The sequence below is a fragment of the Phascolarctos cinereus genome, unplaced genomic scaffold (assembly GCF_003287225.1).
Source record: "Phascolarctos cinereus isolate Bilbo 61053 unplaced genomic scaffold, phaCin_HiC Scaffold_4;HRSCAF=312, whole genome shotgun sequence".
In the NCBI taxonomy this organism is placed as follows: Eukaryota; Metazoa; Chordata; class Mammalia; order Diprotodontia; family Phascolarctidae; genus Phascolarctos; species Phascolarctos cinereus.
This window is the reverse complement of record NW_027555847.1, coordinates 263,075,839-263,096,628: the sequence shown is the minus strand read 5'-3', so window position 1 is coordinate 263,096,628 and position 20,790 is coordinate 263,075,839. Positions and strand designations below refer to the sequence as shown.

Genomic DNA, 20,790 nt, shown 5'->3' with positions numbered 1-20,790 from the left:
TGCTCTGACCCTCAGTTTTAGTGGGGCCGACCCCTGGGAGATGATGGTTAGCTCAAGGATACAGGGTCAGAAAGACCAAGAAGGGCCAACCCCCCCCCCAAAAAAAAAAAATGCGTCGGGTTGTGTCTGACCTCAGCACACAGCCCCTATTCAGGAACCCAAGCTGGAGAAAGAGCACCATCCAATATTAAAAAAAAAATTATTGCAAATCTAATTTCATAAGAACTGTAAGCAGAGACTCAAAAGAAAAAAAAATGGATTTCTCACAAGGACTACATGAATACTTAGAAGAAATGAAGCAAGAGATTAAAAAAAATGAAACTCAGGGGCAGCTAGGTGGCACAGTGGATAGAGCACCGGCCCTGAAGTCAGGAGGACCTGAGTTCAAATCCGGCCTGAGATCAAACACTTGACACTTACTAGCTATGTGACCCTGGGCAAGTCACTTAACCCCAATTGCCTAAAAATAAGCAAGCAAAAAAAAAAAAAGAAACTCTGCAGGAAAGAATTGGAGGGAGAATAGCAGTTTAGATGAGGTGTTAAACTTTACCCATGAAATATAATCCCTGAAAATTTGAATAGATTAAACAGAAATTGGTGACTCCATGAAATAGCAAGAAACATCAGAACAAAATTAAAAGATTAATAAAACAGAAGAAAATATAAGATATATGATATAAAGACAACTGACCTGGAAAGCAGCTCAAGGTGAATTAATTTAAGAATCATTAGACTATCTGAAAACCATGTTCAGGGGGAAAAAAAAGTCCTGGACACTATATTTTAAGAAATAAATGAAAATTGTTCAGATCTGTTAGAACCAGAGGAAAAAAAATAAAGATACAAAGAATACACTGATTGCCTCTTGAAAGGAACCCTAAAGGAAAAGTCTCAAGGAGTTCATAATCAAAATCCAGAGTTCCTAGATCAAAGAAAAGATGCTAGAAATATCCAGAAAGGAGTTAAAAGTACCAAGGAACTACTATCAGGATGTCACAAGACCCAGCAGCTTCTACTAAAAACCAGAAGAGATCTTGGAATATAACATTTCAAAAGGCAAAAAATATAGGCTAGTAACTTAAGAATAACTTACCCTGCAAAGCTGAGTATAATCCCTACCATTGAAAACTAGGCCTTTAAGGTAATAATAGACAAGGCATCAGACTCAAAAAGGGAATCCCTGCCTCATAGTGACTTAGAAAACCACAAGTTAACATTACCAAGTTGTACTGAATTTTTATTTATTTTCCGAAGCCCAGTTACATTTTAATCTGGTTCTGGTAGGAGTTTGAGGGTCTCGAGGTTGATACCTGTGGAAGAGAGGACTTTTGTGCATTTTCGATGAAAAGACCAGAGCTGACTAGGAACTCTGAAATACGAACATAAGAGCTTAGAGAAACCTAGAAAGGTAACTTTATTTGAGCGATTGAAAACCTGTATAATGATGTAGTGTCAACATTCCATCAGATGGAGAAGAAACATGTGTTCTTTCATCTTTAAAGGATGATAAAGGAGTTAAATGAGAAAAGCAGAAGTCCTGAGAGGGGACTGGTTCTATTCTGAGAGTTTTCAGAGGGGAAAGAGAGGGAAAGGCAAAAGGAAAACATCAAAGGAGGAAGAAGGGGGTAGAACTTGGCATTTCTCATAATTGGGGTATAGGAGAAGAATATATAAATACGGAGGAGGGTTGAATGCCCACAGACTCAAACATACATTTTGGGGTAGAGCATATCAAACTCAACAGGGAAACAAGCAGGAATGGGGTTAGGACAAGTTAAAAGGAAGGATAATACCAGGGAGGAATGTGATGAACAAAACACACTTCTTGTTCCTGAAGCAGGGTATTAATGGGGACAAGGTTGGAGAAAAGAAGCAGAATAATGCTTTAGATTGCTTCTTAGATAATCAAGGAATGGCTGAGCAAATTATGGTATTATGAATGCAGTACAATATTATTATACTTTAATACTTTAGTAAATCACAAAAGAGATTACTTTAGAGAAAACCAGGTAGTGTGAACCGGGTGCAGTTCACAGTGAGCAGACAACAGAGCAGTTTATACGAGAACAATTTTGAAAGACCTAAGAACTATCAAAGTAATGACCAACTACATCTCTAGAGGAACTGCGATGAAGTGTGTTGCCTCCCTCCTGACAGAGAGGTGAGGAAATGAAAGTAAAGAGGCATATATTTTTGGACATGGCCACTTTGTAGATGAGGGAATTGAGGGGACTGGGACAGCAAGTGGTTAACTGTGGGAACTGAGTGTTCTATACTGACTCCATCTTGTGACTCAAATCTGAAAGTAATTCAGTATCCTTTCTCTTCAATTATGGGTCTATTCCAACTTCTGTCTTGTGAGAAAACTTTTATTCAGTTGTGGGAATTGGGAGAAAACCTTATTGCATCATTTGAACCTAGCCCTGCATGGCTAGGAAGCTGGATTACCTTACCTGCTGTTTAGAGACCCCTAACTAAGGATCTGGGTTATGCTGACCAGAAACCCAGTCAGATCCAAAGATTGATGCAAGGAGTTTTCTGATAATTATATATCTCAAGCAACCCATAGGTCTTATCTGAAAACTGGTCCTTTACTGATCATTCAGTTATTGTTTCCACGTTCCTTTGATTGAATACGGACACTTGAGGGAAGTAGGACACCTCTTTTTCTTATTCAGGGAATTGTACCTGTTTACTTTCCCCTCTAAACTTGGAAAGTCCCTAATCTTTCCACCCTTAGAAATCAGATTGCCTAATGTATCCTAGTTAATTGTTTAATTAATTGGCCTTATTTGATTGTTTTTAAGCAGTAAAAAAAAAAATCTGTCTTCCCCTGTATTCGGGGTCCAGCCCTAAACTGAGAGAGGGGCCTGGTCCCAATCTGTTAGGCAATTAGCATACATTGCTTAATAAATCAAAATGCCGGAAAGCTCAAACCTGTTTTCCTCAGTCAGTTCATCTTTCGCCTACCGTATGGACTTGTTTCACTAACTATACTTATTTGTTACAAGGTTTTTTTTCCCTCCCTCTTCAGTTAATTTGGTTAACCTCCGTGGTAGTGGTAGCAGGGAGGGAGATGAGAATTAGCAATAGAGATGTCGAAAAAAAGGTCCCCATTGTTAACATTTGAAGGAAGTTCATAAAGAAAGTAATATGTAAAATTTATTATATGCTTTTAAAAAAGCAAGCAGTATGAAATGGAGATCTGGTTTCATATAGAATCTTCTTTGTGTTCTGATTTGTGTATGGAAATGTTTTTTTTTTTTATGTTCAAAATAAAAACTTAAGATGAGAAGTTACTTTCTAGAACTCTAAGTTACAGACAGATTGACACTGCCATCAGTGGAGGTAGTTTCCACAGTGGGAGATCCCCAGACACTGGTGAAATCACAATTCCCAACCACAAAAAAATACTTGTACTTAACCCACCTGATAGGATTGTGAGAAAAAGCCTGTTGCAAGCCTTAAAGTGCAATATAATTGTGGGTTCATTGGAATGTAGATTTAGATCTGGAAGGGTCCTTATGGGTCATCTATTTCAACCCTCATCTCATTGATGAGTAAACTGAGGCCAACAGAAGTGAAACATACACAGTATGTGACAGAGCCGAGGGTGACAGACCTCTTGATTTGCACTTGGAAAACAGAATGTGTATATACTTGATCCAGAACAGCTTTTTTCCCAATCTATGTTCTCTTTAATAAAGGCTTGTTGATTAATAGTGATATTTTACCTCCTTTATAAGTATATCCAGGACAGTGCTATTAGGGCCCAAAGTGCCCTTAATGGAGAAAAGTTTGCTATGATGACTTTTGCAAATCTCTTCCATTTTCTTCAGTTTGTATTGTTCCTTCCATTTTTATCCTTGAATGCCCCTAGGATGATTTCAGTTGTATACCTTGCCCAGGTTTCTTTAAAGTGGCTTTGTCCTCCATTGCTTTCTGTTTTATGGGACAATATTGTCCATAGTCATCCATCATTCCTCTTCATAAGATTTTACAACCTGTAAAGTTTTTTTTGGGGGGGGGTTTGGTAGGTAAAATTTAAAATGTTTTCAATTATTATGGTGTTGTAGACCTGGGGAATGTCTAGTTGTGGGGAAGAGATGAGTTCAAGAAGGAGGACATAAGCAGTAAAAATAGAAGTCCTAGATAAATGTCAGCCATTATTATTAATTACTAGGAAAAGAGTGTCAAGGAGTGAAACACTACCATTCTGTTAGAATGGGTCCAACTAATGCTACACATATAATCTAGAGCAGGGGTGGGGAACCTGGGGCCTCGAGGTCAAATGTGGCCCTCTAGGTCCTCAAGTATGGCCCTTTGACTGAATCCAAATTTCACAGAACTTTAGTTTAGATTCAGTAAAAGGGCTGCACTTGGGCCACATGTGGCCTCGAGGCCACAGGTTCCCCACCCCTGCTCTAGAACACTGCACAATTTGTCTTTATTTAAAGAGGTGCTGGGTAAGTATTGGTCATCCCTTGGTTTTCAAAAAACTATCATGACAAGAAACTAACAAAAGGTGCAACATTTACCTTTCTCAGTCTAAAATACTAAAAATCTTACATTGATGATTCAGAATTTTGCAGCAAACAATTTTGAACGTAATTTCTCATCACATAGTACTGTAAATGTAGGACTTAACTAAGTCTGGGCACATCTGATAATTTTTTAAAAAATGTCTCTAACAAAACTCTGATCAGAGTTTTTTTGTCTTTGCTTCTTCCTTCTAAACATGGAGTACACAAATGATTGGTTGAGGCCTCTAGCCTGCTGAGATTTATATATCTATAGATATCTCTATATATGTGTATTAAAAAACCTGTTTCCTGGCTATAGAATCCTTATTTGAAGGTGAATTTTATTCATTGCATATTTCCCTACTGATAATTCACCAAGTTTTTGTAGAAAAAGTATTCAAATTTCAGTTTTGAGAATGAAGTATATATGTAAACAGTAGCTTTGTATATATAAATTCTTTATCCTACTCTTGATTAAAATTAAGCTATAGCGGAGAGAATACAGGACTTAAGAGCCCAGAACACTTGGGTTTGAATTTAGTCTGTGTACCTTACTAGCTGTGTGACTATGGACAAATTTCTTTATCTTTCTGGGCTTCTGTTTCTATAAGATAGGGGTAATACTACTCATACTATGTACCTATTGAGGAAAAATACTTTGTGAGCTTTGAGTATTATATAAATATTATTTATTATTGTGTTGTTGTTGATTAAACTTGGCAAAGTCCCACAGTATCATAATCCTTGCTCTGAATTGAGTCTGACTGTAGGACTGAAGATTCTTCCCTCTGTTGATAGTTCATTTTAAATCTTCAGAGACCATCTGATTTCATTCAGTAAAAATTAAGTACCAGAACCTATCTTGGTTGGTTAGTACTACAGCAGTCACTTTTATATGTCACTAAACATCTCTGATACTGAGATTCAGAGGGGAATTAGCAGTTATTAGAAACCACGTAAGAGGCTTGAATTAATTAGTACTCAATAAAGAAACTGGTGCAAATCACTTCACAATAATGTATTTTTTGAAAAATATGGTTTATTTTCTAATGTTCTCTATAACATTAAATCCCTGGATTACATTAGGAATAAAAAATTAGCGTTAAAAAAAACCAAACAATTTTGACAACGTAAAACATTCTACTCAAACTTACTCTAAGTTGGAATTTGTAAAACACCAATTTCAAATCCTACAGCTGGTTTTTCGAAGGAGAGATAACTGAAATAATAGACAACATCAATTTCTAGAATATACACTCTGGGGAATGATCTTTTGAATTAATTAGCTACAATGTTTGAATATGTAAATGCACATATATTTTAACCTTAAGGCAAATACTTCACAAATATAAATACTGAACCAAACTAAAGAACACAGGATTATTTATGCTAAAATCTCTCAAGGACACGTGACTTGTGTTGTGACCTTTAAGTTGTGTGCATTTGACATGACTCTGGGAGGCAATATTAGCACATCTGTAATACTACAGAGCTGCCAGGAATACTGCTTTTGTTCATTTCCTGCTTTGAGATAGCAGGGTCCATAGCAAGGAAACGGTTAATAATCCTTCAAATCCCACCAAACTCATCCAGGTCTGTCCTGAGAAGTCTTGTCTAAGGTCACAGTCAAGTTCAAGGAAATAAGAAATCGTGGATGGGGAAAAAGAGTGCTTCTTTTGCCTCGTTTAAAGTTTTATGCTACATGTCTGCATATATGTACACATATAGCTGTATACATGTTAATCATTCACTAAAGTCTTACTCTGATATATGGGCACTTAGGTGACTTTGGGTTCCTGAAGGCAAGGTTTCCCAAATGAGAAAAGTTTGGAGTTAAGGACGTGGCCAGAATTCCTGTTATCTAAGCCCAGCCTAGCTAGATGTGAAGTGGCTTATAAGTAAAAGGTAAGTCAATGAGTGATAAATTTTGAAGGCAGAGAAACTCATGCAGACTGTATACTATGTCACAGATGGGTTGTAATATGTGTCAAAAAAGGTGGTGTGCAGCCTGGAAAATATTAAAGTATTGAAGCCAATATATAGGCTGGTGTGATAGGTCTTCGCCATGAACACAGGAATCACCCAAATCCAGCGTCCATACCGTGACGTGACCAACTTGATGGTGTTCTGAAATATAGAAGATTTTTCTTTTTAAAAAAATTAGGAAGTGTAAGAGGAAGTGAAGTTTGTCATAGATTTTGTATCTCTGTCACACTGGAAGGTGATTAGCTTACGGGTCATATCAACTTTTACAAAGATGATAAATTCATGTTGGAATATTTTTATAATTTTAAAACCAAAAATTGATTTCAGTTAAAATGAATAAATCATAAGGTTTTTTAAACTATTTTCAATATTCATAATAATACCAAACTATAATGCATAAAGATAAATGTAGCACTTCAGTTGTTTTCAAAATAATGGAAATTTAGAAAACAGAGTTCTGGACACAGTATAGGAGGAGAATATACAATCAATTTGCTTTTTAAAAAAAGTTACAAGAAATGATTACTTTTTTTTAATGCAAAGTTCATATAATGATAGTCCAAGTAGCTGTATCATATCATTAAATGTTTATTTTAAGCCTTAAGTCAATTCACACTCATAATGTGTATTAGAGTGTGTGCTGTCAAAGCGACAGGTAAACATAGGCATCAAGCTTCAGATTTCATAGACTTTTTCACTGTTACACTCTGCAGTCCACAATTAATGTTTGCGTTTTCAAAATCATTTCTTTTCAGGACGAGGGACGTTTTCTTCAAAGAAACCAGGATTGACAATATTTCCAGCTGGAAAGTATCTGGCAACCACATATGAAGAACCATCATTTGCAGAGGCCTTTCCAATCCCCATCTTCTTTGTGCTCTTCCATATCATTGCTGTAAAATGTCCTGGATGGAGAAGAAAGGGATTAGGCCAAAGATCAATCCCTGGAATCTCTAAAGGGATTTCACAAACTTATAATTTCTATGCTATAGTACTTTTAATGACTCTAGGCATCTCCCTGAAACATGAAACCACTTTTATAAAAGCAATCTTGTTCTGGCGATGCTAAGTAACTATGAATCATGGGATCCACAATCTCTGAAAATAAAAGTGCTGAGTTGCCCAAAGGACAATAGAGACCTAGGGAGAGTGTTTATAGGCTGCACCATATCATTACCAATGAAGGGATGTACACTGAACAGTATAAAAAGAACTCCAAGACCCATCACTAGGAGAAATACATACAGAAAGGGTATGATAACAAATGATAGTCTGGGGGCAGCTAGGTGGTGCAGTGGATACAGCACCGATCCTGGAGTCAGGAGGACCTGAGTTCAAACGTGACCTCAGACACTTGACACTTACTAGCTGTGTGACCCTGGGCAAGTCACTTCACCCTATTGCCTAGCCCCCCCCCAAAGTTAAAAAAAGAAACAAACAATAAACAAATGATAGTCTGCATCCTATGCTGGTACCTATGGGAAGATCCCTAGCATGTTGGCCGGACCCCTTGTGGAGTATTTATAGGAAGATGTGTTTGAGAATATCTTTGATTGGATGAAAAGTCTATATCAATGAGCATTATTAAGGGCTTATTGTGTGTCAGGCACAGTGCAGAACATTGGAAATACAAAAAAAAAGGCCCCAAGCAACTCTTGCCCTGAAGGAGTTTATACTATAATGGGAAGGAGAGGTGGAAGCTTGATCTGAAAAGGGAAGGAGTTAGCTGGTGGGGGTGCGGCAGAAATGGCCTACGGCAGAAGGTAGACTTTGAGCTGAATGGGGCTGTGGTGTCTGGTGAATCTTGGAGACATCTCAGTCTGTACTTGGGGAGGAGTACTCTTACTGCTGAGGTAACAATCCATTAGAATATCGTAGTACCGTATTGTCAAACAAAAACCAAAACACCCAAACCACTGGAAGCCTGTATGTGTGTATATTTATGTGTGTATATAGTAAATCTATTTGCATTATGCAAATCTGACCTTACATAAAGAATTCTGAAAGAAATCCACATTCCAAAACAAAACAAAAAAAACTATGTTAACTTTACAGTACTGTGCTCATTCATGCTATGTCTCTTTCTCTCCACTCCTGCCCCTTGGCTTGGTGCTTTCTGGCTGTACTTGTGTCAAGTGAGAACTGTCTGTACATATACAGATAAACACACACATACTTATGCATATATATACATATCATATGTGTATATCAAGTTAAATGGACAAAGAAGTAGAAATACTGAGAACAAAGATGATTGTAACATAATTCAAAATTCTAGTCTAGTGTGGGCTTTTGAATATGCTGGTAGCAGGTCTTGTATCAAGCCAGAAAGATTTCAAGTACTGGCTTGGAAATGTGTAGGGAACTACATCAAAAGAGAATGGACACTAGGCAACGATTTTTTTGACCACTGCAGCTCAGGAAACCATCATTAAAATCAATCTATCTATCTAACCATCCACCCATCCATCCATCTATCATCTCTTCTATTTTTTCCTGAATACCGCTGAGTGTGTAGCCATCCTGAGATGGGCATTTCTAGCCCTAGAGGCCGACTTGTTAGCTTGAAAGGGTGAGGAGGTGCTGGGTCCTCAGGCACTTTGGAAGGAGCCCTGGCAAACCGCAGTACTTCTTGGAGAAGATGCTCACTGGCCACAGAATGAATCCAACCCTTAGCCAGGCCAGCCAGAAGAAATGGATGCATGTATGGACAATGCAGAGAGAAGGCAAAACATGAAATACTGTTTTAACAGTTCAACTAAGTGCCATATGTGTTGATATTTTAAGTATTAACTTCCCAACAGAGTGTAATGGAGTTCTAACTTGTTACTGCTGCTGCTTATTTAAGTCTTTTGTCAATGCGCGCTTGTGAATCTCCTATGTTAAGCATTTTTCTGTGCAGAGGAAATAAATAGCTGTCAAAAATCTGATTCATATGTACACTGAATACCTTTTTACTCCCCCTTCTGGAGAGATCCAGGCTATAAGCCAAACATCAAACTTTAAGTCATTTTCCTTGGCATTACAGGGCAGTCTTTTATTTGCCACAGCAGGGGTATAAAGAATCAGAGAAAAGGAGAAGAAAGGAGCCTGACCACTCTCTTTGGATTCGGCAGTGGTCATTACTGTTCTATACAAACTAAGTATAAAGTAGCTTTGAGAGGGAGACTGCTAGCTGTGTGGGGAATCAGTGAAGGTCTTATGTAGATGGTGGTTGAATTTGAGTTGAATCTTGAAGGGAATCAGGGATTCAAAAAGGGAGCGATGAAGAGAAAGGGCATTCTGAAAATGGGGAACAATCAATGCAAAGGTTTGGAGATGGGAGATGGCCATGATGGGTGCTGAACAGCAAGTATAAGCAAGTGTAGACAAGAACAACAACAGTATAGCTAGACCACAGAGTGAGTGGAGGGGAGTAATGTGTAGGAAAACTGGCAAGGTAGGAAAAGCCAGATTTATATTTTCTCCTAGAGGAACAGGAGTCCATTAAGTTTATTGAGAGGATGTGGGGTTTGTGGTGACGTGGTGAAACCAGTCCTTTAGGACAATCATTTTGGTAGCAGTGTGTAGGGTGTAATAGAGCTCAGACAGACTTAGATTTAATTCAATAAGCATTTGTTAAGCACTTATTACATACATATAACCACTCTAGATGTCGAGAATACAAAGAAAAAATTAAAATAGTCTCTGACTGTCAAGGACCTTATCGTTTTATTGAGGTACATACCACTAAACAAATAAGGAAATACAAGGTAATCTGAGGAAGCCAAAAACCCTAACAGCCGGAGAGGTCAAGGAAGGCTTCACCCAAGAGGTGGGACTTGAATGGAGCTTTGAAGGAAAATATGGACTTGGAAAGGCTAAGATTAGGCAGGGGTGCATTCCACATATGAAAAATGGCTTGTGAGAGTTTGTCGAGAGAAACTGGATATATAGAGGGAGAAAAGGCAGTAGCGCAGTTTAGCTGCAACATTATGTAAAGAAGGGCTCATAAAAATGGAAAGCTGGGTATAAACTAAACTGTTGCTAGGCTGAGCATTGCATATTATCTAAGTCAGTAAGGTTCCCCTACAGGTTTTTGAGTAGTGGAGGGATGTGGTTAGTTCTGTGACTTATGAAGATGACTTTGGCCACTGTGTGGACATTATATTGGAGAAGGAGAGATTATAAGTACGGGGACCAATGAGGAGGAGGCTGTTAACGGTGGTTCAGGTGAAGAGGATGAAGGCCTACACTAAGGCAGTGGCTGAGTACGGGAAAGAGGAATGGGAGAGATGTGACTTTAAAATGGCCAAGACCTATTAACTGACTAACTATTGTGAGTGAGAAAGAAGGAAAGTCAAAGGTAGCTCTGAAATTACAAACTTGTACTACTAGAAGGATTGTGTTACTCTCAACAAGAAAAGGCAAGTTTGGAGGCAGGGTGTGTTTTGGGAAAGAGAATTTGTTCAGTTTGAGATGAACCTTTGGGAATGGATGAGTTCACCAAGGCAGTGAATTTAGCCTTGGAGAACAACCACAGAGCTGTCAGACAAGTAGGAGAACCAGGAGAGAACAGTGTTATATTAGCAAAGGGAGACAAGGTGAAACAGTGCGAAAGAAAAGAAATGGGGGATGCAGGGAAGGTCTGATGTGTCTGCAATAGTTTTTCTAATTTTTCTACTTCAGTCTTGTTTCTTTTCAGTCCCCATTTCTTCCCCTACTGCTGCAAAGATCTGAAACTAACAATCAATATGGGACTAGCCAGGAGGAACTCTGGGAATTTCTTTGTAGTATCTGCATTTTCAGCATGAGCTGGAAAACTCTCTCAGAAGAAGTGAAACTGCTGTATTTCACTAGGTTAGACTGATTCTTCTGTTTAAGAGAGCACCACCCACATCATATTATTACTCCCTGGAATCAGCTCTTATGTTTGTGCTTGAAGGCGATTAATATTATGGAACTGAATGAAAACAAAGCAATCGACTGAAAAAAATTAATGAAGAATAAAGAATAATTTAGACTGACTTTTTTTTTTAAGGCAATTGGGGTTAAGTGACTTGCCCAAGGTCACACAGCTAGTAAGTGTCAAGTGTTTGGTCTGAGGCTGAATTTGAACTCAGGTCCTCCTGACTTCAGGGCCAGTGCTCTATCCACTATGTAGACTGACATTTTTTTCCCCATCAGACTCACTGTTCAAATGATGAGACCTGAGACAGGGAGACCAATTAGGAAGCTGTTGCAATAACCTAGGAAAGAGGTAACAAGGACCTGAATTTAGGTGGCAGTTGTATGATTAGAGTGAAGAGCTGGATGACAGGCATGTTGGGAAAGTAACAATGCCAAGATCTGTCAAGTAGCTAAATATGGGGTAAGGACGCTGCAAGGATAATGGTCCCTTCAACACCATCAACTGGAGCTGGGTATAAAACCATGGTCATTCTGATACAGACGGTAGTTAGACCCATGGGAGCTAAAACAGTTACCAAGAGCAGTACAGAGGGAGAGAAGAAAAGGGCCCAAGACAGAACTTTGGGGAATACCCAAGGTAATGCAGTGTGACGATGACAAATCAGCAAAGGAGACTGAGGAGGAGGAGTCAGACAGGCAGGAGATAAGACAGGAGAGTGTACTGTCACGAAAACCAGGGGAGGAGAGAGTATCCAGGAGAAAGAACTGGTCAACAGCATCAAATGCAGCAAGTGGTTGCAGGAGGAATGTGGACCCTGGAAAAACTGTCAGTGTTAACAATGAGCATTTCCAGCTGGGTAATGAGGTTGAAAGCCACACTGCAAGGAGCTAAGGTGTAAATAAGAGAGGAAGTGGAAATACTAAGTGTAGACAATTTCTTCAAGGAATTGGGCAGAGGAATGGAGAACGCTAGGATAACAGCCTGAGGTAGAGTCTAGTTAAAGTTTTTTAAGGATGGGAGAGATTTGGTCACATTTCAAAGCAGGAGGAAGGGACTCAGTAGACAAGAAGAGGTTGGAGATTCAAGAGAGAGTGGAGAATGACTTAGGGTGCAATCTGCTGACGTGGATGGGAGGGGATGGGGGATGAAGCACACACCTAGATGGATTGGCCTTGGCAAGGAGAAGGGCAGCTTTTTGAGAGACTGGTGGGAAAAGGAAGTGTAACAAAGAGTGGAGGATGATGTCAATGAGTTTGGAGAGAAAAAGAACAGACTCAATTATTTCAGTAAAGTAAGAGGCAAGGTGCTCAACTAAGAGAAAGAGAGAGAGAGATCTAGGAAAGAGGAGTTATATGGAGCTTGAGGAATGGAAAGAAGGTTTAGAACAGATTCTGTGAGTAGTGAGATGAGGAACCAATTAGAGAAAAATAACAAGACTGCCTTGATGCAGTAAAGCCTCTGTTGAGGCTGGGTAACATGAATTTGTCACACACTCAGTGAACATAGTTATAAGACTTTCCCCTCACTTAGTAAATGGTGAGTAGAAGCAGAGGTAGATATAATGTAAACTGATGTTTGGCAAGAGAAGAGCAGCTAGGGATTCAAAAGTAGAGGACAGTATAGAGCTGAAGTGCCTGCCTACTGGGTTGAAGTTGGAAAGGGAAGAAAGAGCAGAGGTAATAATTTAAGAAAATCCTGAGGGGTGAAGGAATGGAGGTGTTGATGAGGACAAGGAACAGCTGCAGGAGGGATAAAACAGAGAGAGACTGTGTGGCTGAGGTAAAATGAAGGAGTGGGACTTAAGAGTGTTGTGAAAAGCTTTAAATACCAAACAGGATTTTGGCAGCTGAGGGGAGGACAGATTGGAGTAGACAGAGACTTAAAGCAGGGAGACCAACCAGGAGGTCACTATGATATCCAAGAAAGAATTATTTAGTCGAACAAGATCTTAGAGAACACCGAATCTAAGTCCCTTGTTTTAAAAGTGAGAAAACTGAGGCCTTCAGCATATAATTTACTTGTTCCAAGATCACCGACCTAATTGGTTATAGGGCCAGGACTAGAATCCAGGTCTTGACTCCCAATTCAGGTATTTTTGCACACTGCCTCTTGCACAGTTGACCTGGTAGTATTTGGTTACAAGTGTTAGTGATTGGGCAAGTGGGCATCTGGGCACTAAGTGTCATTTGTTTGAGATGCCAATGTCTTTCTAATTCTTTGGAGACTTACTGGAGCAGGGACTTGAGGTCCATAACTGGAATTCTGAAGGTGTGGAAATCTTAAATGTTATTTATAGTACTTTTCTTTGCAAAAATTTCCTTCTTCCTGAATATTTCCTATCTCTATCTTTCTCATAAAGAAACTACTATACATGTGTAAGGTTTGGCAACCCCCTCTGTTGTATGATTTCAGTGCTTAGGTAGTCAGGGAGTCAGGTTTGGTGGGGAGAAGAAGGTTTTTTGGGTTTTTTTTACATAGTTCCGATGGAACTAGATGCAATACTCAGCCCTTTGCTACTCAGCATGAAGAGTCTTAGGTTGGTCAGAGCAGCAGAGGCAGTAGTGTTTAACCCCAAAAATCCAGGAACACTGAGATTAGGTTCAGTAACCCCTCAATTAGAAATCCATAATTCTAGACTATTATGGAAAACGGTTTCAGATTCATCAGAAAGTGGAACGGTCCTGAAAAATGTTTTTCTGGAGGTGGAGCCAAGATGGCAGAAAGAAGCCAGGAAGATGCCTGAGCTCTCCCGTTTCATTTGGAAACAACGTTAAATCAAGCCTCTAAATGGATTCTTCTGGAGTGACAGAACCCACAAAAAGACAGAGTGAAACAGTTTTCCAGCTTAAGATAACTTAGAAGCACTTCAGGAAAGTTTTTTCTCACTTGGGCAAAAAGGAGAGCAAAGCCCAGTGCAGACAGTGTCAGGGCAAGTCAGTGGGAGGCTCTTAGCTGCAACACAGATCAGCAACCGAGGCCCCTTCATCCAGGCTCAGCAGGTCAACAGTGAGGCCTCCAGCCCCACTGCAGAAGGCAAATTATGAGCCTCAGAATCTTGACACAACAGGCACAACTAGGCAGGGCCACTTTAGTGCAGTGGGCAAGCTGCAAGCACCTGAGGCCCCAGCATGGAAAGCCAGCAACCAGGCCCCTGGTCCCCAGCACAAGAAGCTTGGGGCAGTGGCCCCTGTGCCCTAGGAGCAGGGCTCAACTTTAAAAATCACAAAATAGGCTGAAAAATGAGTAAGAAACAGAGAAGAGCCCTGACCACAGAAAGCTACTATGGTGACAGGGAAGATCAAAATGCAAACCCATAAGAGAACAACAATGTCAAAATGCCTACATGTGGGGGCAGCTAGGTGGAGCAGTGGATAGAGCACCGGCCCTAGAGTCAGGAGGACCTAAGTTCAAATCCGGCCTCAGACACATACCATTTACTAGCTGTGTGACCCTGGCGAATCACTTAACCACTGCTGAGCCCCCCAACCCCAAAAAAATGCCTACATGTGAAGCCTCAAAGGGGAATATGAATTGGTCTCATGACTAAAAAGTCCTCTTGATTTTGGGGTTTTTTTTTTAGTGAGGCAATCGGGGTTAAGTGACTTGCCCAAGGTCACATAACTAGTACATGTCAAGTGTTTGGTCTGAAGTCACATTTGAACTCAGGTCCTCCTGACTTCAGGGCTGGTGCTCTATCCACTGTGCCACCTAAAAAGTCCTCTTGAAAGAGCTCAAAAAGGATTTTAAAAATCAAGTAAGAGTAGAAGAAAAATTGGGGAAAAAAATGAGAATTATGCAGGAAAATTATGAAAAAAGAGTCAACACTTGGAAAAGGAAGCACAAAAATAGACTGAAGAAAACAATTTAAAAGATAGAATTGGCCACATGGAAAAAAAAATGATTGAAAAAAACAACTCCTTTAAAAATAGAATTGGCTAAATAGAAAAGGAGGTACAGAAGCTAACTTCGGAAAATAATTCCCTAAAAATTAGATTTCAGCAAGTGGAAGCTAATGACTCCATAAGACATCAAGAATCAGTCAAACAAAAACAAAAGAATGAAAAAATAGAAGAAAATGTGAAACATCTCATTTGAAAAACAGCTGATATGGAAAATAGATCCAGGAGATATAATTTAAGAATTATTGGTCTCCCTGAAGGCCATGATCAAAAAAAAGCCTGGACAGCATTTTTCAAGAATTTATCAAGGAAAACTGCCCTGACAGAACCAGAGGGTAACATAATTATTAAAAGAATCCACTGATCCCCTCCTGAAAGAGATCCCAAAATGAAAACTCCAAAGAACATTAAAGTCAAATTCCAGAATTATCAGGTCAAGGAGAAAATGCTGTAAACAGCCAGAAATAAACAATTCAAATATCAAGGAGCCACAGTCAGGATTACACAAGATTTAGCAGCTTCTACATTAAAGGATCAGAGGGTTTGGAATACGATATTCCAGAAGGCAAAGGAGCTTGGATTGCAACAAAAAATCAACTACCCAGCAAAGCTGAGCATAATTTTTCAGGGGAAAAGATGGAAATTCAATGAAATAGAGGGCTTTCAGACTTTCCTGATGAAAAGACCAGAGCTGAACAGAAAATTCAATCTTCAAATACAAGACTCACAAGAAGCATAAAAAGGTAAACAAGAAAAAACCAAAACAAAACATGTTATTCAATAAGATTAAACTGTTTACATCCCTACAAGGGAAGATGATCCTTGTAACTCTTGAGAACTGTATCTCTACCAGGGCAATTAGAAGGAGTTATATACATGGACAGAGGGTATGAGTATAAGTTGAATTTGATGTGATGATATAAAAAAAAAAATTAAAGGGTGGGGAAAAAAGTATTATATTGGGAGAAGAGGAAAGGGGGAGGCAGAATAGGCTAAATTACATCACATGAAAAGGTACAAAAGACCTATTATAGTAGAGGGAAATAAGGCAGGGGGCGAACATTGTTTGAAAACATTTTTTTCTGAATTATAATTGCCAAAAAACTAACTAGAAAAAAAAGTTCTAATTTCTTTTTCTGGAACAGATGTAAAACTGGTTACAGAACTTTTTTAAGGGATAAAAAAGATTTAAAATCAGACAAAGCAACAGAGAACACATTCTCAGAGAATAGAAATACATAGATTGGCTAATGAGTGTCTTATAATTCAAGGTAATTATATTATTACAGGTAAGAATATATTATTACAGGGATTTATATGGGGAAACACTGATCAGGCAAAGCTTTATAGAAAACTGGTCATTCTAGACTAATTTTTTTTTTTCTTGAAAGGGTTACTAGATCTAGTCAGGGATCAGGAATGCTATATACATAGTACACTTAACATTTCAGCAAAGCATTTAAGTCTATCATATTATTCTTCTGAACAAGATAGAAAGACATGGGGGTAAATGATGATACAGTTATGTGAATTCATAGTTCAATGATAGGACTAATTCTTGAAAGGAGGTCTCTAGAGGAATGCTCAAAGGATCCATTTTTTTAACATTTCTATCAGTGACTAGGATAAAAGCATGCTTATTAAATTTTAATAAGAAGCTAGAAGCTCTGAGTTCCACGAAACACCTAACATGTTGGATGACAGAGTCAGGACCCACAAAGATTTTAATAGGCCAGAACGATGGGCCAAACCTAATAAGATGAAATTTGATTAAAGATGAACAAAGTCCTATACTTGGGTTTGTTTAAAAAAAAACAGTCACAAGACTAAATTACTATATAATAGCTTGTTTGAAAAAGATCTGTGGTTACAGTGAACTGCAAACTTACTAGAGTGAAAAGTCTAACACAGAAGCCACCAAAGCTAGAGAGATCTTAGGCTGCAGTGAAAGGCAAGAGTGTCTCAAATGAAGAGGAAGATCATGTTGCACTCTGCCCTCCTCAGACCATATCTAAAAACTTCAGGCTGTTTAGTTTAGGGAAGAAAAGATTTTGAGTCTATCCTTCTTCAACTCAGGATTAGCTGTCTCTCCCCTCTAATCGGAGGGAGGGCAGAGCACTAAACTCCCCCCAGTGCCTTTGTTTATAATATATATAACCTTCCTGATAACTCCATTTTCCATCAGCTGCTCTGCTCCGCTCTAACTCCATGGAAACAACATGCCCCAGAGCTAGGTACTCCCTGGTTTCCTCCCTTTTCAGTTTCCTTTTCTGTGTAGTCTTCCCTCATTAGATTGTAAGCTCCTTCAGGGCAGGGACTGTCTCTTTTTCTCATTTGTATTCCCAGTGCTTAGCACAATGCCTGGCATATGTTGTTATTGTTCAGTCGTGTCCTACTCTTTATGACCCGATGGACCGTAACAGGCCAGGCCCTTCGATCCTCCACTATCTCCCTAAGTCTGTCCAAGCTCATGTTCATTGCTTCCATGACACTCTCTGTCCATCTCATCCTCTGCCATCCCCTTCTCCTTTTGACTCAAATCTTTTCCAGCATCAGGGTCTTTTCTAATGAGTCTTGTCTTCTTATCATGTGACCAAAGGATTTAAGCTTCAGCTTTAGTATCTGTCCTTCCAATGAACAGACTAAATTAATTTCTTTTAAGTATTAACTGACTTGATCTCTTTCATGTCCAAGGGACTCTCAAAAGTCTTCTCAGCACCAGAATTAAAAACTATCGATTCTGCAGCCTTCAATTTTCCTTATAGTCCAACTCAGAGAGTCATATATTACTAGTGGAAAAACCATAGCTTTGTTTATAGGAACCTTTGTTGACAAGGTGATGATGTCTCTGCTTTTTAGTATGCTGTTCAGATTTCGCATACTTTTATTTCCAGGGAGCAAGTATCTTTAAATTTCACGGCTGCACTGGCCACATGCAGTGATCTTTAAGCCCAATAACATAAACTCTGATACTGTTTCCATATCTTTTCCCTCTATTTATTTGCCAGAAAGTGATGGGACCTGTTGCCAAGAGCTTAGGGGTTTTTTTTCCCAATTAAATGTAAAGACAGCTTTAAACATTCATTTTTGTTAAATTTGAGTTCCAAATTTTTCTCTTCCCCTTTCCCCTCCCCAAGACAGCAAGCAATATAGATTATACACGTACAACTATGTTAAACATATTTCCACATTAGTTATGTCGTGAAAGAAGAATCAGAACAAAAGGGAAAAACTATGTGAGAAAGAAAAAAACCTCAAAAATGTGAAAACAGTATGCTTCGATCTGTACTTAGAATTCACAGTTATTTCTCTGGATGTGGTTAGCATTTTCTATCACTAGTCTTTTGGAATTATCTTGGATCACTGTATTGCTGAGAAGAGCTAGATCGTAGGTGTTTTTTTTTTTATGTTAAAGCTTTAAGCCAGCTTTTAAACTCTTCTCTTTGACTCTCATCAAGAGGCTTCTTAATTTCTCTTCAACTTCTGCCATTACAGTGGTATTGTCTGCATATCTGAGATTGTTGATATTTCTTGAGAAGAAACCTTAATTCCGGCTTTAAATCCAGCCTAACATTTCACATGATGGACTCTGTTAAATGAATGAGGTGACGATATACAGCCCTGTCGTACTCTTTGAAACCAATCAGTTGTTCCATGTTCAGTTCTAACTGTTGCTTCTTGACCTGCATACAGGTTCCTTGGGAAACAAATAAGATGATCTGGTAGTCCCATCTCTTTGAGGTCTTGCCACAATTCTGTTGTGATCCACTACAAAGGCTTTAGTGTAGTCAATGAAGCAGAAATACAAGTTTTTTCTGGAACCCCTGTGCTTTCTCCACAATCCAGTGAATGCTGGCAATTTGGTCTCTAGTTCCTCTGTCTCTCTGCAAACCAGCTGGCTCTTCTGGTTCACATACTGCTGAAGCCTAGCTTACAGAATCTTATGCATAACCTTGCTGATGTGTGAAAATAGTGTCACTGTTCAAACAAGGAATGTCTGAGCATTCATGCTATGACCAGCGAGTCATCTTTACAAAACTCTATTAGTCTCTGCCCTGCTTCATTTTTTACCTCACAGCCAAACTCACCTGTTATTCCTACTATCTTTTGAATTCCTACTTCAGCATATCAATCCCCTTTGATGAAAGTGACATTTTTTTGGTGTTATTTCTAGAAGATGTTGTATATCTTCATAGAACTCATCAACTTTGGCCTCTTTGGCATCAGTGGTCAGAGCACTGATTTATATTACTGTGATGCTGAATGGTTTGTCTCGGATTTGAATAGATATCATTGTCATTTTTGAGATTTTACCCCAATACTGCTTTTTCTCACCCTTTTATTGACTATGAGGGCTACTCCATTTCTTCTAAGGGATTCTTGACCACAGGAGTACATGTAATGATCACTTGAATTAAATTCACTCACTCCCACCCATTAAAGTCCAATGATACATAAGATGTCCATCTTGGGTAACCATGCGCAGCATAGCTCATAGTTTCATTACGCTATGCAAGCCCCCTTCACCATGACAAGGCAGTGATCCAGAATGGGGCTTAGCATGGTGGAGGTATTTAATAAATGTTTACTGAACTGAATTATATTTAGGTGGAATAGGATGGCTGTCTTCACGTATATGAAAGAATGTCATGTAGAAGACTTGCTCTGCTTAGCCTCAAAAGAAAAAAAATAGAAATAATGGAAGTTACAGAGAAATAGCTTAGGCTTGATATAAGGAAAAATTTCCCAAAAAGCAGAGTTGTGTCAAAGTGGAATGGGCTACCTTTGGAGGTAATGGATTATCTATCTATCTATTCTTTAAACAGAGGCTGGACGATTGATGGACAGGGCTGTGGTAGAGGAGACTCTGGTTCATGTTAACAGTTGGACTAGACTTCTTTTCCTCTGTTGCTCACACTTCTGACGTCTCATGCTTGGGTCTAACTTGTGTTTCTTTTTTTGGCCAAACCTTTCTAGTCCAACAAAAACTAGCATTTATGAACTACCTTTATTAACATAAGGCATATAAAACAGAACTTTTATCTATCATTTCAACAGAGATTGATAGAAATAATACATTAGCAACTGAGAAGTGATCTATGCACTGCCCAGTATAAATTCCCCCTGAATTCTCAAGTCTTATGATACTCAGCTATAAGATTATCACAGACTATGAAAACCTGCAGTTCTATAATGAACCAGAAATGTTTTAGTCAAAACCCCAAGTGAAAAAATGGTGAAATTTCTGCCTTTTCTAACTTTTTTTTGCTTTTCTGAAAGATAAAATAAAAGAAATATTAGAAATGTAATCTTGGAAATGTTAACTTATTGAGTTTCCTATCATCATAATTAAAAGAAATCAAAAACAAAATCTTGTATTTTGGAGGATAAAATAATGGCAAAAAATACTTACCTGATTCTGGGGAGAATCCTGGACTCTTAAAGTCATAATTTCTTATTTCACTATACCATCTGTCAGCTACATCCTGTC

The 20,790-nt window shown here is 38.7% G+C and overlaps 1 protein-coding gene across 2 annotated transcripts in view; it reads right to left on the bottom strand.

The window, feature by feature from the left end:
- Positions 1 to 5,542: 5,542 nt before the first annotated feature.
- GLIPR2 (GLI pathogenesis related 2) overlaps positions 5,543 to 20,790 on the bottom strand; it is a 93,109-nt gene continuing 77,861 nt past the window's right edge. For both annotated transcript variants that reach the window (XM_021004498.2, XM_021004499.1), the window contains exons 4-5: positions 20,713 to 20,790; positions 5,543 to 7,414 (exon numbers count right to left, since the gene is read on the bottom strand). In XM_021004498.2, the coding sequence (XP_020860157.1) occupies positions 7,251 to 7,414; positions 20,713 to 20,790 (242 nt within the window). In that variant the 3' untranslated portion in view covers positions 5,543 to 7,250. The remainder of the gene's footprint in view (positions 7,415 to 20,712) is intronic.